This window comes from Polyodon spathula, chromosome 38 (genome assembly GCF_017654505.1).
Source record: "Polyodon spathula isolate WHYD16114869_AA chromosome 38, ASM1765450v1, whole genome shotgun sequence".
Classification (NCBI taxonomy): domain Eukaryota; kingdom Metazoa; phylum Chordata; class Actinopteri; order Acipenseriformes; family Polyodontidae; genus Polyodon; species Polyodon spathula.
The window spans coordinates 97,869-115,368 of record NC_054571.1 but is presented as its reverse complement, the minus strand read 5'-3'; the positions used below and the strand labels follow the sequence as shown (position 1 = coordinate 115,368).

The following is a 17,500-nucleotide window of genomic DNA, read 5'->3' as shown; positions in this document are numbered from 1 at the left end:
TATACATGTGTCTCACGCTGCGCAGTCTATATGTGCGTGTGTGTCTCTGCGTGGGTGTGTGTCTCTATGCACGCACACACAGAGACGCACACACACACAGAGAGACGCACACACAGAGAGACACGCCCTCAGATATACACGCACACACAGAGAAAGACGCACACACACACACCGTCTCCGTTAGAACTTATTGTCAAAACAGAGTGAGTGTGTGTCAGTGTGTGTGCGTGCTTGTCTGTATGCCTGTGTGTGTGTGTGTGTGTTGAATTGACAGCTGTTTTCAGTGTTAAGCTCAGTACTGGATTCGTCTCTGCTGGCCCATCCGTCGCTCTGCTCCCAGGCTGCTGTGGGGTGCAGCGCGAGAGGCGAGGGGCTCACCTGTGTCCAGGTAGAGAAGTTGATCTTGTCTCCTGAGTTGAAGGCCATGACATTGTACTTCTTGTTTGTGTTCCTGCAGGAGAGATACAACCCGTCAGAATCGCAACACTAAGGTTTCCAAACACAGGAGTGACCGGCGCGATTCACACAGCATCCTGCAACACGTCCCAAACTCTACAGGCAAATACACAAAGAAACAAACAGTGCCAGCTAGAGGTCTCTAAGGTAGCATTCCTGCGCCAGACGAACGCAAAGTGGTTTAGAAGCACAGTGTCGATACAGCTCAGGAGGGGAAGAGACCCAGGCAGAGAGACAGGCAGGCAGGCAGGCAGACACACACTTACTTGGGTACTCTGACTGTGTATTCTGTGGAGGACTGTCCACTGCTTCCCTGTAAGTACAGGGGGTTTAAAAAGATGAACAGTCTTTGCATTACAAGCAGAAGAAATGTGCAAATAGCAATCTCAGAACGAGGCTAATTCTAGAACTCTATTTAGAACTACATTCATGTTCTATTATCTTACTGCAATTATTATCACTTATAACACAAGCAGCCCGAGGCTTACAAACAGCCTGCAGGCTTACAAACACGCAGCTGCGGTTTCTCTGTCCTTGCACTTACAATCTGTACAATTAAAAAGGACGCTCACCAGCGAAGTCATATCTGCACACAGGGGGCGTCGACTGCAGACACAGGGAGAGAGAGAGAGAGAGCGATCGTGATTATCGCAGGCAAGGCAAATCTCACTTATTTTAGGAACGTATTGGGCATCTGTATGAGCAGCCTCATTCACTAAATAACCAAGTTAATCTGACAATACATTTTAATACAATATTCCTCAATCTCACATATGTACACAATACAAACACACGCACATAGATAGATGTTATCTTTATATTTTAATAATATAGGGTATGTATACATGAGGACGCTGTGTGGTCCCGTGGTTAACGAAGAGAGTTCCTCCCCAGGAGGTCCCGGGTTCAAACCCCGCTTCACTCCCTGTATGTGACCCTGATACGAGTCTCATAATAATATCAACACGCTCTACACAGTTAGCAGCTTCCTGTTCATTTAACAGCGCTGGACAGACACATGAAAACCATTCAATAATAATACCGATGCGCCGCTGGACTGAAACACACGGATCCGAGCTGAATTAGGGTGTAAGAGGAGACGCTTCGGTTTTGAAAGCACCGACTCGGGGTCGGGTCGGTTTTTCTCGTTGTCCAGCCCTGCTGCTCGTACTTTCTAAACACAAAGCGCGGTTTGAAATGAAGACGAGCTGCAGAAACACAGAGACTCGCCCGGCACGCCACTCGGCCCGGCCGATTTCAGGTTCCGGTGTATGTTTGCAGCGGCTTTGGTAGGACGGATTGTTTTTGTCGTGACACCCCCGGATGTGTTTGGCTGTGTTCGAGTCCTGGGAATCTGGACTCGAGAATTAACCAAAGAAAGAAGAAATTTTATTATTATTATTATTAATATTGTGGTGAAAAGCGCTTCTCATTCCTGCTTGATGTGGTTGTCGACGTCATTCGGTTTTGGGAGAAGGGTTTCAGGTGGTTTTTAGAAGGAAGCGTGGAAGCGAAGCCTCGTGTATTTAAGGTCGGGTCCAGTTGCTGATTACAGTGTAACGAATAGCCCGCATTGCAACAAACAAACAAACAAACAAAAACCGTCTGTCTGTCTGTCTGTCTGTCTGCAGGCAGGCTCTCCGCTCCGCTCTGTTCTGTGAGTGTTTGAAGAGGCTGCAGCGGGAATCGCACTGTCTTCAGCATGGTAAGTCTGGCACACCCAGTCTGTTAAGTAAAAATAAATATAACCCTGGTTCAGGTACGTTAGATCAGCCGCTAGTCTTCTAGTCTGAAAGCAGCCAGGCAGTTTCAACATCCCAGAAATCATAAAGAGACACGTGCCTCCATCTGTGTGTTTGTGATGCAGCGTTAATGTGTGTCGATGGAAAAGACTTTGAATAAATACAGAACCTCGCACTTCACACCCCCTGTTGGATAAACACTGCGGCTCACCTCTGGATACATCTGACAGGCGTGTCTCTGAAACAGTCGGACAAAAATTCAACGCTGGTCTAGTGTGTCCACAGGAGAGAGACGCGAGCAGACCAAACCCGGTCCCATCACTGATACAGAGCAGACACCTTTATCCAGGGTGCAGAGTCTAGGGCGTGTGAACTGTGCATCAGCTGCAGAGTCACTTACAGCAATGTCTCAGCCCAAAGACAGAGCACAAGGAGGCAGGATTTGAATCCGGGACCTCCTGGTTACAAGCCCTTTTCTTTAACCAGTGCACCACACAGCCTCCTCATATATACATGTGCATGTGTTAAAGTTATATACAGTATATAGGTATGTTTTAGCAGCCTGAACCAGTTCTGCCTCCTGCATGGTAACAGAGCAGGTGGTTTCGTGCCTGTCTGAAGCAGCAGCAGCACAGTGTGATTGTGAAACAGTAACTGTGCGTCTCTCTCCCCGCAGGGTGAACGGAAAGGGGTGAATAAGTACTACCCTCCGGACTTTGACCCGGCCAAGGTGAGCATCTCACACAGACTGCGTGAAGCAGGGTGGAGCCCGAGAGATACACATCTCACTGGCAAGAAAAAACACCTTACACAATCAGGGACAACAAAAAAGAGAGGATGCATTCAAACAGGACATGAAAACAACAGTAAAACAATCAGAACAGCAGTGATTACAAAACAGAAAACATGAAGTAAAAACCGTTCCAGTTTCTAAATCCTTGTCACAGGCAGTATTTACAGGTTCTGCCTGCGAGTGTCTGTCTGTGTCTCTCTGAGAGTCTCTGTGTGTGTCTGAGTGTCAGTCAGTGTCTCTGAGAGTCTCTGTGTGTTTCTGAGTGTCTGTCAGTGTCTCTGAGAGTCTCTGTGTGTTTCTGAGTGTCAGTCTGTGTCTCTGAGAGTCTCTGTGTGTTTCTGAGTGTCTGTGTCTCTGAGAGTCTCTGTGTGTTTGAGTGTCTGTCTGTGTCTCTCTGAGAGTCTCTGTGTGTTTCTGAGTGTCAGTCAGTGTCTCTGAGAGTCTCTGTGTGTTTCTGAGTGTCTGTGTCTCTCTGAGAGTCTCTGTGTGTTTCTGAGTGTCTGTCTGTGTCTCTGAGAGTCTCTGTGTGTTTCTGAGTGTCAGTGTGTCTCTGAGAGTCTCTGTGTGTTTCTGAGTGTCAGTCAGTGTCTCTGAGAGTCTCTGTGTGTTTCTGAGTGTCAGTCAGTGTCTCTGAGAGTCTCTGTGTGTTTCTGAGTGTCTGTGTGTCTCTGAGAGTCTCTGTGTGTTTCTGAGTGTCTGTCAGTGTCTCTGAGAGTCTCTGTGTGTTTCTGAGTGTCTGTCTGTGTGTTTCTGAGTCTCTGTGTGTCTTGTGTGTTTCTGAGTGTCTGTGTGTCTCTGAGAGTCTCTGTGTGTTTCTGAGTGTCTGTGTCTCTGTGAGAGTCTCTGTGTGTTTCTGAGTGTCTGTCTGTGTCTCTGAGAGTCTCTGTGTGTTTCTGAGTGTCAGTCAGTGTCTCTGAGAGTCTCTGTGTGTTTCTGAGTGTCAGTCAGTGTCTCTGAGAGTCTCTGTGTGTTTCTGAGTGTCTGTGTCTCTCTGAGAGTCTCTGTGTGTTTCTGAGTGTCAGTCTGTGTCTCTGAGAGTCTCTGTGTGTTTCTGAGTGTCTGTGTCTCTGTGAGAGTCTCTGTGTGTTTCTGAGTGTCAGTCTGTGTCTCTCTGAGAGTCTCTGTGTGTTTCTGAGTGTCTGTGTCTCTCTGAGAGTCTCTGTGTGTGTCTGAGTGTCAGTCAGTGTCTCTGAGTCTCTGCATGTCTCTCAGTGTCTCTGTCTGTATTCCAGCACGGCTCTCTCAATGGATACAGGAAGAGTCACCCCCTCAGAGAGAGGGCGCGCAAACTGTCCCAGGGCATCCTCATCATCCGGTGAGTCACTGTCTCACACCCCACTCTCATTCTCTGACACCCCACTCTCATTCTCACACCCCACTGACACCTCACTGTCTCACACCTCACTCCCTTGCAATCTCACTCTGTCTCTCTCACTCCTTCAATCCCTCTCTCACCGTAGCTCTGTCAGTGTTTCTCATTGGTTTTCACATTGTTGAACTTCCCCATCGCCCCCAGGTTCGAGATGCCCTACAATATCTGGTGTGACGGCTGCAAGAATCACATCGGCATGGGTGAGCAGATCTCATGTGTCCCGCATTCACAGCACAGCACAGAGTGATAGAGCACAGGCAAGCATTGGAAATACAGCACAGAGTGATAGAGCACAGGCAAGCATTGGAAACACAGCACAGAGTGATAGAGCACAGGCAAGCATTGGAAACACAGCACAGAGTGATAGAGCACAGGCAAGCATTGGAAACACAGCACAGAGTGATAGAGCACAGGCAAGCATTGGAAACACAGCACAGAGTGATAGAGCACAGGCAAGCATTGGAAACACAGCACAGAGTGATAGAGCACAGGGAAGCATTGAGCACAGGCAAGCATTGGAAACACAGCACAGAGTGATAGAGCACAGGCAAGCATTGGAAACACAGCACAGAGGATAGAGGGTGTTTGGAAACACAGCACAGTTTGATAGAGCCTGGTGCAGTGTGATTCTCTTGCTGGACTCTGGGTGTTTGTTTTCCTGGTGCAGTGTGATTCTCTTGCTGGACTCTGGGTGTTTGTTTTCCTGGTGCAGTGTGATTCTCTTGCTGGACTCTGGGTGTTTGTTTTCCTGGTGCAGTGTGATTCTCTTGCTGGACTCTGGGTGTTTGTTTTCCTGGTGCAGTGTGATTCTCTTGCTGGACTGTGTGTTTGCTCGTTGCAGGCGTCCGTTACAATGCTGAGAAGAAGAAGGTGGGGAATTATTACACTACCCCAATCTACAGGTGAGCACAGCGCTACACAATACTACATAACCTGATCTACACACAGCACAATACTACACAACCTGATCTACACACAGCACAATACTACACAACCTGATCTACACACAGCACAATACTACACAACCTGATATACAGATGAGCACAGCCCTGCCTGACCCAATCTGAATCCCACTCCTCTCTCTCTCTCTCTATCTCTCACTCCTGTGCTGCAGGTTTCGGATGAAGTGTCACCTGTGTGTGAACTACATCGAGATGCAGACAGACCCGGCGAGCTGCGACTACGTCATCGTGAGCGGAGCGCGACGCAAAGAGGAGCGCTGGGACATGAAGGACAACGAGCAGATACTGACCACAGGTACAGCACTGACCCTCCGACTCGCACACACACAGAGAGGAACAACGAGCAGATACTGACCACAGGAACAGCACTGACCCTCCGACTCGCACACACACAGAGAGGAACAACGAGCAGATACTGACCACAGGAACAGCACTGACCCTCCGACTCGCACACACACAGAGAGGAACAACGAGCAGATACTGACCACAGGAACAGCACTGACCCTCCGACTCGCACACACACAGAGAGGAACAACGAGCAGATACTGACCACAGGAACAGCACTGACCCTCCGACTCGCACACACACAGAGAGGAACAACGAGCAGATACTGACCACAGGAACAGCACTGACCCTCCGACTCGCACACACACAGAGAGGAACAACGAGCAGATACTGACCACAGGAACAGCACTGACCCTCCGACTCGCACACACACAGAGAGGAACAACGAGCAGATACTGACCACAGGAACAGCACTGACCCTCCGACTCGCACACACACAGAGAGGAACAACGAGCAGATACTGACCACAGGAACAGCACTGACCCTCCGACTCGCACACACACAGAGAGGAACAACGAGCAGATACTGACCACAGGAACAGCACTGACCCTCCGACTCGCACACACACAGAGAGGAACAACGAGCAGATACTGACCACAGGAACAGCACTGACCCTCCGACTCGCACACACACAGAGAGGAACAACGAGCAGATACTGACCACAGGAACAGCACTGACCCTCCGACTCGCACACACACAGAGAGGAACAACGAGCAGATACTGACCACAGGAACAGCACTGACCCTCCGACTCGCACACACACAGAGAGGAACAACGAGCAGATACTGACCACAGGAACAGCACTGACCCTCCGACTCGCACACACACAGAGAGGAACAACGAGCAGATACTGACCACAGGAACAGCACTGACCCTCCGACTCGCACACACACAGAGAGGAACAACGAGCAGATACTGACCACAGGAACAGCACTGACCCTCCGACTCGCACACACACAGAGAGGAACAACGAGCAGATACTGACCACAGGAACAGCACTGACCCTCCGACTCGCACACACACAGAGAGGAACAACGAGCAGATACTGACCACAGGAACAGCACTGACCCTCCGACTCGCACACACACAGAGAGGAACAACGAGCAGATACTGACCACAGGAATAGCACTGACCCTCCGACTCGCACACACACAGAGGGAACAACGAAGATACAACGAGCAGATACTGACCACAGGAACAGCACTGACCCTCCGACTCGCACACACACAGAGAGGAACAACGAGCAGATACTGACCACAGGAACAGCACTGACCCTCCGACTCGCACACACACAGAGAGGAACAACGAGCAGATACTGACCACAGGAACAGCACTGACCCTCCGACTCGCACACACACAGAGAGGAACAACGAGCAGATACTGACCACAGGAACAGCACTGACCCTCCGACTCGCACACACACAGAGAGGAACAACGAGCAGATACTGACCACAGGAACAGCACTGACCCTCCGACTCGCACACACACAGAGAGGAACAACGAGCAGATACTGACCACAGGAACAGCACTGACCCTCCGACTCGCACACACACAGAGAGGAACAACGAGCAGATACTGACCACAGGAACAGCACTGACCCTCCGACTCGCACACACACAGAGAGGAACAACGAGCAGATACTGACCACAGGAACAGCACTGACCCTCCGACTCGCACACACACAGAGAGGAACAACGAGCAGATACTGACCACAGGAACAGCACTGACCCTCCGACTCGCACACACACAGAGAGGAACAACGAGCAGATACTGACCACAGGAACAGCACTGACCCTCCGACTCGCACACACACAGAGAGGAACAACGAGCAGATACTGACCACAGGAACAGCACTGACCCTCCGACCCTCCGACGCACACACACAGAGAGGAACAACGAGCAGATACCCACACAGAGAAGAACAACGAGCAGATACTGACCACAGGAACAGCACTGACCCTCCGACTCGCACACACACAGAGAGGAACAACGAGCAGATACTGACCACAGGAAGGAACAGCACTGACCCTCCGACTCGCACACACACAGAGAGGAACAACGAGCAGATACTGACCACAGGAACAGCACTGACCCTCCGACTCGCACACACACAGAGAGGAACAACGAGCAGATACTGACCACAGGAACAGCACTGACCCTCCGACTCGCACACACACAGAGAGGAACAACGAGCAGATACTGACCACAGGAACAGCACTGACCCTCCGACTCGCACACACACAGAGAGGAACAACGAGCAGATACTGACCACAGGAACAGCACTGACCACTCCTCCCCCTCTCACACACTCAGAGCAACAACGAGCAGATACTGACCACAGGAACAGCACTGACCCCCGACTCGCACACACACACAGGAGCACGGCTCTCAGGACCGGGGGAAGCTGCAGCGCGCCCTGCCCTCCCTGTCACACATCCAGGAGAAGCAGGAGGCCTGGAGAGACGACTTCCAGCTAAACAGCGCACTGCGCAGGAGATTCAGGGTGAGAGGAGGGGGAGAGGACACTGTGACGAGTGCGAGTGGACGTGCACGTGCGCTCACTTCATCTCTCTCTCTGTCAGGATGAGAAGAAGCTGATAAAGGAGGAGAGCGAGAGGGACGGGGCTCTGCTCAGTAAAGCCTGCCTGGCCATCCCGCTGGTGAAAGAGACTGAGGATGACAAGAGACTGGCCAGCCTGCTCACCCTGCATAGCGCAGACTGTGAGTCTTTGCAGCACTGACACCCCTGACACCCCCTGAAACACTGTGTCTGTGTGTCTCTGCAGCACTGACACCCCCTGAAACACCCTGAAACACTGTGTCTGTGTGTCTCTGCAGCACTGACACCCCCTGAAACACCCTGAAACACTGTGTCTGTGTGTCTCTCACTGTGTCTGTGTGTCTATCTCTCCCCCTCAGCGTACGAGGACAGGCAGCGGTTGAAGCGGAGAGAGATCTCGGCGCGCTCCTGGTTTCCTTCCCCCGTCGCAAACAGAGCCTCGGACACCCTGAAGAGACTGGGCCTGACCCTGGGCTCCACCTCGGCTCCCTCCCTGGCCTCCCCCAGCTCCTCCACAGCGCTGCCTCTCAGCAAGGGACTGGGGATCGTGCGCAGGAGATCAGCGGGGAGCGATCTCGCCGTCACACAGGAACCAAAGCCATCCCTGGGGATCGTGCGCAGGAGATCAGCAGGGAGCGATATCGCCGCTGCACAGGAACCAGAGGCATCTCTGGAGATCGGAGAGAGCGACACACCTCGGGGGATTGACATCACTGACGCACCGGGGGGTGGGGGGAACCCTTTTAACAGCGCACAGGCACAGACCCCCAGCACAGAGCCCCAGGCTGAGGCCTGTTTTGGGGGCGAGGCTGAGCCCTGCGCCCCCCTCTCCTCTCTGGTGGCAGATTACTTGGGCTCCAGTTCCGAGTCGGAGCCCTGAGAGAGGAGACTGTGGGGAGACTGAGGAGGGGGGGGGACAGGCTTAAAGAACATAGTGAACTGGACTGTCTGCATGCTGAATCAACTGAGCATCTGAGAGACTACAACAGCAGCAAAACAATGTGTTATTCCCGTCTGGGTTTGTAAATCAGAGGAATAAATCACTGAAAGTGGAGGGTGTGCTGTGCTGGCAGCGTGTGGCATCGTCTCAGTTATTTCATCTCACAGCTAGAGAAGCACAGAGGCGTGTTTGTTCAGCCGCATGTGAAGCAGTTACAAACCAAGTCAGTATAGAAAGGCTGCACAGTCGCTGGAAGGGTTTGCGATGGGATCACTTCTGATCAGCTGAAGGCACGGAATTGGGATGCTGGGGTATTGGCGCCCTCTGGTGGAATGAATTAGGTTGACAACATGAATGACTAAAATCTAATCTGCCTGTAACTTCATAATAGAAAGGTTAACAATGCTTAGGGTCTGATTCCCTCTAAACGAGAGAGAGTCTGTGTGTGTGTGTGTGTGTGTGTGTGAGAGAGTATCTGTGTGTGTGTGTGTGTGTGTGTGTGTGTGTGTGAGAGAGTATCTGTGTGTGTGTGTGTGTGTGTGTGTCAGTGTTTGTGTTTCATTTATTGAAGTCTTTGTGTTAATAAGTTTTCCTTAATAAGAGGGCAGCGCTGTGTTTGGAGATGTGGATTTCATTAGGAACCAGACCCTGATGTTTTCATTATTATTATTATTACAGACACATCATAATATGAGTTCCAGCTGAAATAAAATGTAACTACAAAAAAAAATGTGGGATTTGAACTGAAAACGGAATGAACCAGAGACGAGGGGTAACGCGCCCTAGCCACGGCGCCAGGAGCAGAGCCGAGTCCCGTCCCATTTCAATATCACTCGCCTGCAGACCCGGAGCCGAGCACACCCCTCCCAATCTCAATCATCACACTAGGGATGAAAACAAACCGCAACACGAGTTCAGGGTGGATCACTCTTCAAATTGAAAAGGGGTTCGGCTGTAATTCCAAACCCAGCGCATTGAAAGGAGTTGAGAAGCGGCGTTTTGAGGTATCGTCGTTTTTAGGCGATACCTCAAAATAGATCAAAAGGGGTAAGTTCACTTAACACGATATAGCTAATTGTAAAAGCGGGGCCCTTTTACCTCTGGAAAGGAAAATCCCAAACCATCCCCAAGCGGCGTGTTCCGTAACCACGCCCTCAGGTGTGTCGCAGAATGACCACGCCCCTTCGAGGTACACAGCCACGGGTGACCACGCCCCTTCCAGGTACACAGCCACGAGTGACCACGCCCCTTCCAGGTACACAGCCACTAGTGACCACGCCCCTTCCAGGTACACATGCACAGGTGGCCACGCCCCGCGCAGGTAGATCGGAAAGATGGCGGCCGGGGTAACACGCTGAGTTTGAGCTCCGTAACTTTCTCCTGTTTTTAATGTGTTTTTCTCGGGTGGGAGAGAGCATGCAAGCGGTAAGCTGTGATTCACTTTTACAAAGATTTGTTTAAACAAAACCCACCCTTTTGGGTTCGAGTATTAAACTCGCTTTAGTTTCCAAGCTGTTTGTCTTTCTTGTTGTTATTTCAGAAGCGCTCGTGTTGTTTGACGCGCTGCGATACATGTGAAAACAAACCTGCATTAAAACGCTTTCCAAAACCTCTCCAAACAGGGCCTGGTCTCCGCTCTTTCTTTTCAAAGGACAAACGCGGGTTGTGTTTGAAAGAAGAGGCGCTGTTCCTGGTGTCTGGTCTTTGAGATTGAATCGACGGCTTGGTAAGCCACACTTTATCTCTGTTTAAATTATGATGCTTTGTTTCTGTGCGATGTCGTTGGAAATGCCGGTCTAAGAGTCAGGGGCCGCTTTTTATTGGAAGTGGCATTAACTGCGCAAAACAAACCAGCAAACAGAAATATATACACCCCCCCCTCCTGTGTGCTGTAAGTGTTGTGATCGTGTCGTGTTTTGTTCAAAGGTAAAATCCCGGATTCCCTGTTTGTTCTGGTGTCCAGTCCTGGTGTGACACACACAGGAGGAGATGCAGTCTGGGTAAGTCACAGACTCTTCTATTCCATTCTAGTTGGGTGCTGTTTATGTGCAATAATAATATAACTGTTCTCTTTAGAAGAAACGCGCTGGACACGTTTCAAACGGGTGAATCAACAGCAGCATTGTTAAAGTCTTTATAACAGACTGTCCGTTCAGCGAGGATTCATTAGTGAAGTTACAAGCCCCTCTGCACAGAGGCTGTGTAAACTAGCGTTGCTGTGGATTCTGTGTGTGCGTCTTTCAGTGCAAGATGCGCCCTCATCACCGCTGCCCGTCCTTGTGCGCACCGACCCGGGATCCGTCTGCAAGCCCCTGTCACGGTAAGCGAGATTGTATTGTAATCTGCTCCCCGGCGTGCACTCGTGTGCCTGTGTTTTTTGCTCGCTTGTGCGTCACTTTGACAGCTGTGTGATGTTTTATTTTTGCTGCTGTTTCCAGGATAGACGCGTGCGGTTCTGCAGCGTCGCTCCCGCCTCTGGACTCTCGGATCAAGCAGATGGATTGACGGGCTGGTTTTGTTTTTTGGCGAGTTCTTGTTCATCTCACCGCCCCGTGTTGGATTGTGTGTTTCGCTTTTCTAATAAAGATTGCATTGCGTATTTGTAGTCTTCATTTCCAGTTGTCTGCAGCTCTTGTCTCTACCCTCCCCCTGCGAAGGGGGTGTGTGTTTTTTGGGGCAGGTGAATTGTGTCTCACACAGTCAGTCTCTGCCAAACCCTGTGATCGCTGTCTGCAGGTGTGGATCCTGCTTTTCATTGGACAATATTTTCCTTCTCCAAGAGATGACAAACGTTTGATCTGATCCAGCTATCCGCCTCCCCTTCCTATTATTCTAGTCCCTCGGTGAGGGTTAAGTCTTTTGGCGGGAAATCCTTGTCCAGTAAAAGCAGGGTCCACATCACAGGGTTTGTCGGGGGCTGTACAGCCAGTCCCACGAAGGAAGGAAGGAGGCAGCACGTACACAGAGCCAACGTTTATTAAAGCAGAATCCAGTTACAGTGAAGCAGCGATGATCAAAAACACAATGAATAGCAAACACAGACACTGCAGCGCAATACAAGGGGACACGATCACACAGCGGCGCTCCTGCTGAAACCACCCAAGAGACTTGCAGAGGCAGGAGTGCGATTCAATCTGCTGCGAGGCTCGGGGAAGCACCGTCTGAAACAAACAACAACACAGAGGCGAGGCTCAGACACGAGTCCTGCTGCACAGAGTCAGTGAAACAGCTTGAAACACAGCGATCACACACAGCAGCCGCTCGGCTCTGCAGCGCCTCACACCGAGACGGGGTCCGGACACTCAGCCCCGGGAAAGAGACGTCTTGGGAGCAGAAACCAGCCCAGCAAAGACTGCAGATTCAATCGCAGAGCAGCGGCGTGTTTAAAGAGATGATTATACAAACATACCCATTTTAAAACATCCCTTCACTGAACCAGACTCGTCATGACATCAGTGCTCCGCAATCCGACCGCCGAATCAGCATCGCGCAGCAGTGACACCAGCAAACACAGCACCTTAGAAAAACACAACAGAAAAATGACCAGACTGGACACCTATATAGATACCAGTGAATGATATAACTGTGACTGACGCTGCTTCAGTAAGAGGCACCAGTTTGAAACGTGCCCCGTGTGTTGCACACACACACACTCGGGTTAACGCTCACGCCACACACAGCCAATGTAATTATAATGCTAAATGAGAAGAGGTGCACTGGAAAAAACACAACCAAATAAACAGCAGCCCAGATAGGACACTACAAGTGACTCGGTCACACAGGAGCGGCCCAGGGGGTTGTGAACTCAGCACTCCCCTGGTGTGTGTGTGTGTCCTGTGTTGAAACTGTTTCAGGAGAAAGAATTGGATGCTGGTTTAGGATGGGAGAGGATAGACAGCAAGATGACGAGGTTCAGAATGAAGCTGTACTGTTAATAATAATGATGCTGTTGCTTTACCTAAGAAGATGTGCGTTTCTGCGTCTGTGTCCGCCACTATTCCTAAAGAAAACATATTATTATTGCACATAAACAGCACCCAACTAGAATGGAATAGAAGAGTCTGTGACTTACCCAGACTGCATCTCCTCCTGTGTGTGTCACACCAGGACTGGACACCAGAACAAACAGGGAATCCGGGATTTTACCTTTGAACAAAACACGACACGATCACAACACTTACAGCACACAGGAGGGGGGGGTGTATATATTTCTGTTTGCTGGTTTGTTTTGCGCAGTTAATGCCACTTCCAATAAAAAGCGGCCCCTGACTCTTAGACCGGCATTTCCAACGGCATCGCACAGAAACAAAGCATCATAATTTAAACAGAGATAAAGTGTGGCTTACCAAGCCGTCGATTCAATCTCAAAGACCAGACACCAGGAACAGCGCCTCTTCTTTCAAACACAACCCGCGTTTGTCCTCTGAAAAGAAAACGAGAACAGGGGAGAAAAAAGATTTTACCTAAGGAAGTTTGTTTCATTCCTGCACACAAATCTACACAGATAAACGCCATGACCTGTTCTAAAAAAACACCTCACAGGTTCTGTTTTCCGTGTTCGTGACCCCAATTTAGGAAAAGTCATCAAATAGTATAGAGAAAATAAAAGAAAAACAGTATTTAAGCTGATTGGAAAGCTTAAATGCTAAAGGAAGTCTGAAACGCAAAACTCGAATCGAAAAGCAATTTGAACTGGACTGTTTTTGTATTATTCTTATTTTTAATCTTAAAGCAAATCTTTGTAAATGTGAAAAGTGAATCACAGCTTACCGCCTGCATGCTCTCTCCGCGCCCTCTCCCACCCGAGAAAAACACATTAAAAACAGGAGAAAGTTACGGAGCTCAAACTCAGCGTGTTACCCCGGCCGCCATCTTTCCGATCTACCTGCGCGGGGCGTGGCCACCTGTGCATGTGTACCTGGAAGGGGCGTGGTCACCCGGGTATGTGTACCTGGAAGGGGCGTGGCCACCTGTGCATGTGTACCTGGAAGGGGCGTGGTCACCCGGGTATGTGTACCTGGAAGGGGCGTGGTCACTCTGCGGCACACCTGAGGGCGTGGTTACGGAACACGCCGCTTGGGAATGGTTTGGAATTTTCCTTTCCAGAGGTAAAAGGGCCCCGCTTTTACAATTAGCTATGTCGTGTTAAGTGAACTTACCCCTTTTGATCTGTTTTGAGGTATCGCCTTAAAAACGACGATACCTCAAAACGCCGACGCGGTAGAGAACAAAGCCCGAGAAACTCACGCCTGTCTCCCGCAGGTATTGGAACAGAAAGCTGGACGCGAACCCGCGGCGGAGAGGTGAGGCTGAGCGGACCGCAGCTCCACACAGGCAAAGCACGGGAAGCTGTGCTCAGCCCGCTAAGCCAACCGCGCCGGCAAGCGCCACAGCCGCTTCCAACCCCTTTCAATGCGCTGGGTTTGGAATTACAGCCGAACCCCTTTTCAATTTGAAGAGTGATCCACCCTGAACCTTGCGGTTTGTTTTTGGAACAGCTCCCTGTAATAATAGAAGGCGAGTAAGTGGAAATGCACCGGCCCTCCGGAGCAGTACAGCGGGGGTGGCGCAGCTGTCTTTCTGAAATATTGCCAAAAGTTTCGCATCACCTAGAATTTTAGGTTTGAGACATAATAAAAGAAAAACATACGTGAGCATAATCTAGATCTTTTATTTAACATCTACCAGAAGCCATAATAGCAGTACAGTAGTATTTCATGTTAGATTTTGAAACGTCACATTTGTTGTGTCTAAACTACAACGCGGTCTGCAGTTCAGTATGTAGATTACACAGCAGCAAGTCTATGAAGCAACAGGAGTTCATTCTACACGGTGCTGCACATCTGTTGTGTGTGTGTTTGTGTGTGGGTGTGAGGTTGCATGTGTTCTATCTTGTAAAGCGCTTTGTGATGGTGGTCCACTATGAAAGGCACTATATAGAATATTGATATTGAAATCAGTACAGGAAAAGACAGAAGAAGGAATCCAGAGCTCCTTTATTTTATTTCAATCAGCAGCACGAAGCTCATTCAGGTGACAGTTAAAGGATGAGCTGGGAGACTCACAGAGGCAGCCTGCACTGTGCCAGCCTCGCTTGCTCGCTCTCTCTTTGTGTGACGCTGGCACGCTGTACCCCCAAGGGTGTCTGCCAAGCCTGGGGTTCAGTCAACAGAAAACCCAACTCCTCTGCTGTGAGGGAGGGAGCGAGGGAGGGGAGAGGTGAGGGAGGAGGGTCTCAATCCTTGCTCTGGGCTGTGAGGGAGCGAGGGAGAGGGGAGAGGTGAGGGAGGAGGGTCTCAATCCTTGCTCTGGGCTGTGAGGGAGCGAGGGAGAGGGGAGAGGTGAGGGAGGAGGGTCTCAATCCTTGCTCTGGGCTGTGAGGGAGCGAGGGAGAGGGGAGAGGTGAGGGAGGAGGGTCTCAGTCCTTGCTCTGGGCTGTGAGGGAGCGAGGGAGAGGGGAGAGGTGAGGGAGGAGGGTCTCAGTCCTTGCTCTGGGCTGTGAGGGAGCGAGGGAGAGGGGAGAGGTGAGGGAGGAGGGTCTCAGTCCTTGCTCTGGGCTGTGAGGGAGAGGGGAGGGGAGGTGAGGGAGGAGGGTCTCAGTCCTTGCTCTGGGCTGTGAGGGAGCGAGGGAGAGGGGAGAGGTGAGGGAGGAGGGTCTCAGTCCTTGCTCTGGGCTGTGAGGGAGCGAGGGAGAGGGGAGAGGTGAGGGAGGAGGGTCTCAGTCCTTGCTCTGGGCTGTGAGGGAGCGAGGGAGAGGGGAGAGGTGAGGGAGGAGGGTCTCAATCCTTCTTCTTCTGTGCTGTGAGGGAGCGAGGGAGAGGGGAGAGGTGAGGGAGGAGGGTCTCAGTCCTTGCTCTGGGCTGTGAGGGAGCGAGGGAGAGGGGAGAGGTGAGGGAGGAGGGTCTCAGTCCTTGCTCTGGGCTGTGAGGGAGCGAGGGAGAGGGGAGAGGTGAGGGAGGAGGGTCTCAGTCCTTGCTCTGGGCTGTGAGGGAGCGAGGGAGAGGGGAGAGGTGAGGGAGGAGGGTCTCAGTCCTTGCTCTGGGCTGTGAGGGAGCGAGGGAGAGGGGAGAGGTGAGGGAGGAGGGTCTCAATCCTTCTTCTTCTGTGCTGTGAGCGCATCGGCATGTCGTGCAAATGTTTCAGCGACCAGCAGGGGGAACACCAGAGCAGCATCTGCATAGACCTGCAACACAGAGAGAGCTTTACAATGCTTCCCTGTGCTTTACCAGACCTCTCTGTGCTTTACAATGATTCCCTGTGCTTTACCAGAGAGAGGAGATACCCAGCGTTGGAAAGAAGAGAAGAACGAGGACACGACACTCGCGTAGCCGTACCTCCCCACACAAGCACGTTACAATAGTCGCTTGGTATGTCCCCCTTTGTGGTCTCGTGTAGACGTCTCTGGACGCTGTGTCTCTCCTATCGGTACAGGGCTTCGAGGTGAGAGGGGAGAGGTCTCTGTGCTTTACAATGCTTCCCTATGCTTTACCAGACCTCTCTGTGCTTTACAATGCTTCCCTATGCTTTACCAGACCTCTCTGTGCTTTACAATGCTTCCCTGTGCTTTACCAGACCTCTCTGTGCTTTACAATGCTTCCCTGTGCTTTACCAGACCTCTCTGTGCTTTACAATGCTTCCCTGTGCTTTACCAGACCTCTCTGTGCTTTGCAATGCTTCCCTGTGCTTTACCAGACCTCTCTGTGCTTTGCAATGCTTCCCTATGCTTTACCAGACCTCTCTGTGCTTTACAATGCTTCCCTGTGCTTTACCAGACCTCTCTGTGCTTTACAATGCTTCCCTATGCTTGTGCTGTGCTTTATCACACTGCTATGGGAGTCTCTTATCAGGGCAGTCTGGTGTGCATCGTGTACCTTGACAGGCGTGGCGTCGGCACGGATCTTACCCCAGGACACGGCTTCGTCCGGCCGCGCTCCCGAGTCAGAGCCGTCGAACTCCTGCCCCGTGTTCACAAAGACCGCAAAGTCAGCACCATTCCGCTGGGAGACACGAGAGAGAGAGAGGGTCACAAACACAGCACTGAAAACACAACTACTGCATTATCATTAGTGTGCAGCGCACAGCCCCAGTGCTGTCTGTATTACCATGAGGTTAGTGTGCAGCGCACAGCCCCACACTGCACAGCCCCAGTGCTGTCTGTATTACCATGAGGTTAGTGTGCAGCGCACAGCCCCACACTGCACAGCCCCAGTGCTGTCTGTATTACCATGAGGTTAGTGTGCAGCGCACAGCCCCACACTGCACAGCCCCAGTGCTGTCTGTATTACCATGAGGTTAGTGTGCAGCGCACAGCCCCACACTGCACAGCCCCA

General features: G+C 51.1%; 3 protein-coding genes and 1 long non-coding RNA gene across 6 annotated transcripts in view; 2 read left to right on the top strand and 2 right to left on the bottom strand.

Annotated features, from left to right (window-relative positions):
• Positions 1 to 1,689, bottom strand: part of gtf2f1 (general transcription factor IIF, polypeptide 1) — a 50,252-nt gene extending 48,563 nt beyond the window's left edge. The window contains exons 1-4 of the mRNA XM_041235700.1: positions 1,499 to 1,689; positions 1,029 to 1,062; positions 723 to 769; positions 379 to 451 (exon numbers count right to left, since the gene is read on the bottom strand). Coding sequence (XP_041091634.1) covers positions 379 to 451; positions 723 to 769; positions 1,029 to 1,040 — 132 coding nt within the window. The 5' untranslated portion in view covers positions 1,041 to 1,062; positions 1,499 to 1,689. The remainder of the gene's footprint in view (positions 1 to 378; positions 452 to 722; positions 770 to 1,028; positions 1,063 to 1,498) is intronic.
• Positions 1,690 to 1,783: 94 nt separating this feature from the next.
• On the top strand, positions 1,784 to 9,284 carry yju2b (YJU2 splicing factor homolog B). Its single transcript, XM_041235645.1, has 10 exons — positions 1,784 to 1,987; positions 2,088 to 2,161; positions 2,875 to 2,928; positions 4,224 to 4,306; positions 4,508 to 4,563; positions 5,205 to 5,265; positions 5,478 to 5,673; positions 8,048 to 8,173; positions 8,253 to 8,391; positions 8,590 to 9,284. Exons 2-10 carry the CDS (start codon positions 2,159 to 2,161, stop codon positions 9,108 to 9,110), a joined length of 1,239 nt encoding a protein of 412 aa, XP_041091579.1. The 5' UTR covers positions 1,784 to 1,987; positions 2,088 to 2,158; the 3' UTR covers positions 9,111 to 9,284.
• A 475-nt stretch (positions 9,285 to 9,759) lies between these two features.
• Positions 9,760 to 11,767, top strand: LOC121304538. Of its 2 annotated transcripts, none has more exons than XR_005947968.1 (5): positions 9,760 to 10,595; positions 10,793 to 10,896; positions 11,097 to 11,170; positions 11,250 to 11,490; positions 11,609 to 11,767. It is a non-coding gene; the product is annotated as an uncharacterized LOC121304538 (long non-coding RNA). The 2 variants fall into 2 exon arrangements; XR_005947967.1 differs by having other exon boundaries at positions 9,763 to 10,595; positions 11,247 to 11,490.
• Positions 11,768 to 15,147: 3,380 nt separating this feature from the next.
• The window catches only part of dhps (deoxyhypusine synthase), a 49,045-nt gene continuing 46,692 nt past the window's right edge, over positions 15,148 to 17,500 (bottom strand). The window contains exons 2-3 of one of the 2 annotated variants that reach the window (XR_005947966.1): positions 17,074 to 17,167; positions 15,148 to 16,353 (exon numbers count right to left, since the gene is read on the bottom strand). Coding sequence is in view for 1 of the 2 variants with exons in the window: in XM_041235720.1 (XP_041091654.1) it covers positions 16,258 to 16,353; positions 17,042 to 17,167 (222 nt within the window). In the remaining variant the exon portion in view is untranslated. Of the gene's footprint in view, positions 16,354 to 17,041; positions 17,168 to 17,500 lie in introns of both variants that reach the window. The other variant, XM_041235720.1, reaches the window with a different exon arrangement.

Coding starts and splice junctions, on each gene's coding strand:
- yju2b (XM_041235645.1), top strand. Junction 5,266..5,477: donor TACACTACCCCAATCTACAG/GTGAGCACAGCG, acceptor CCTGTGCTGCAG/GTTTCGGATGAAGTGTCACC. Junction 8,392..8,589: donor CACCCTGCATAGCGCAGACT/GTGAGTCTTTGC, acceptor TCTCCCCCTCAG/CGTACGAGGACAGGCAGCGG.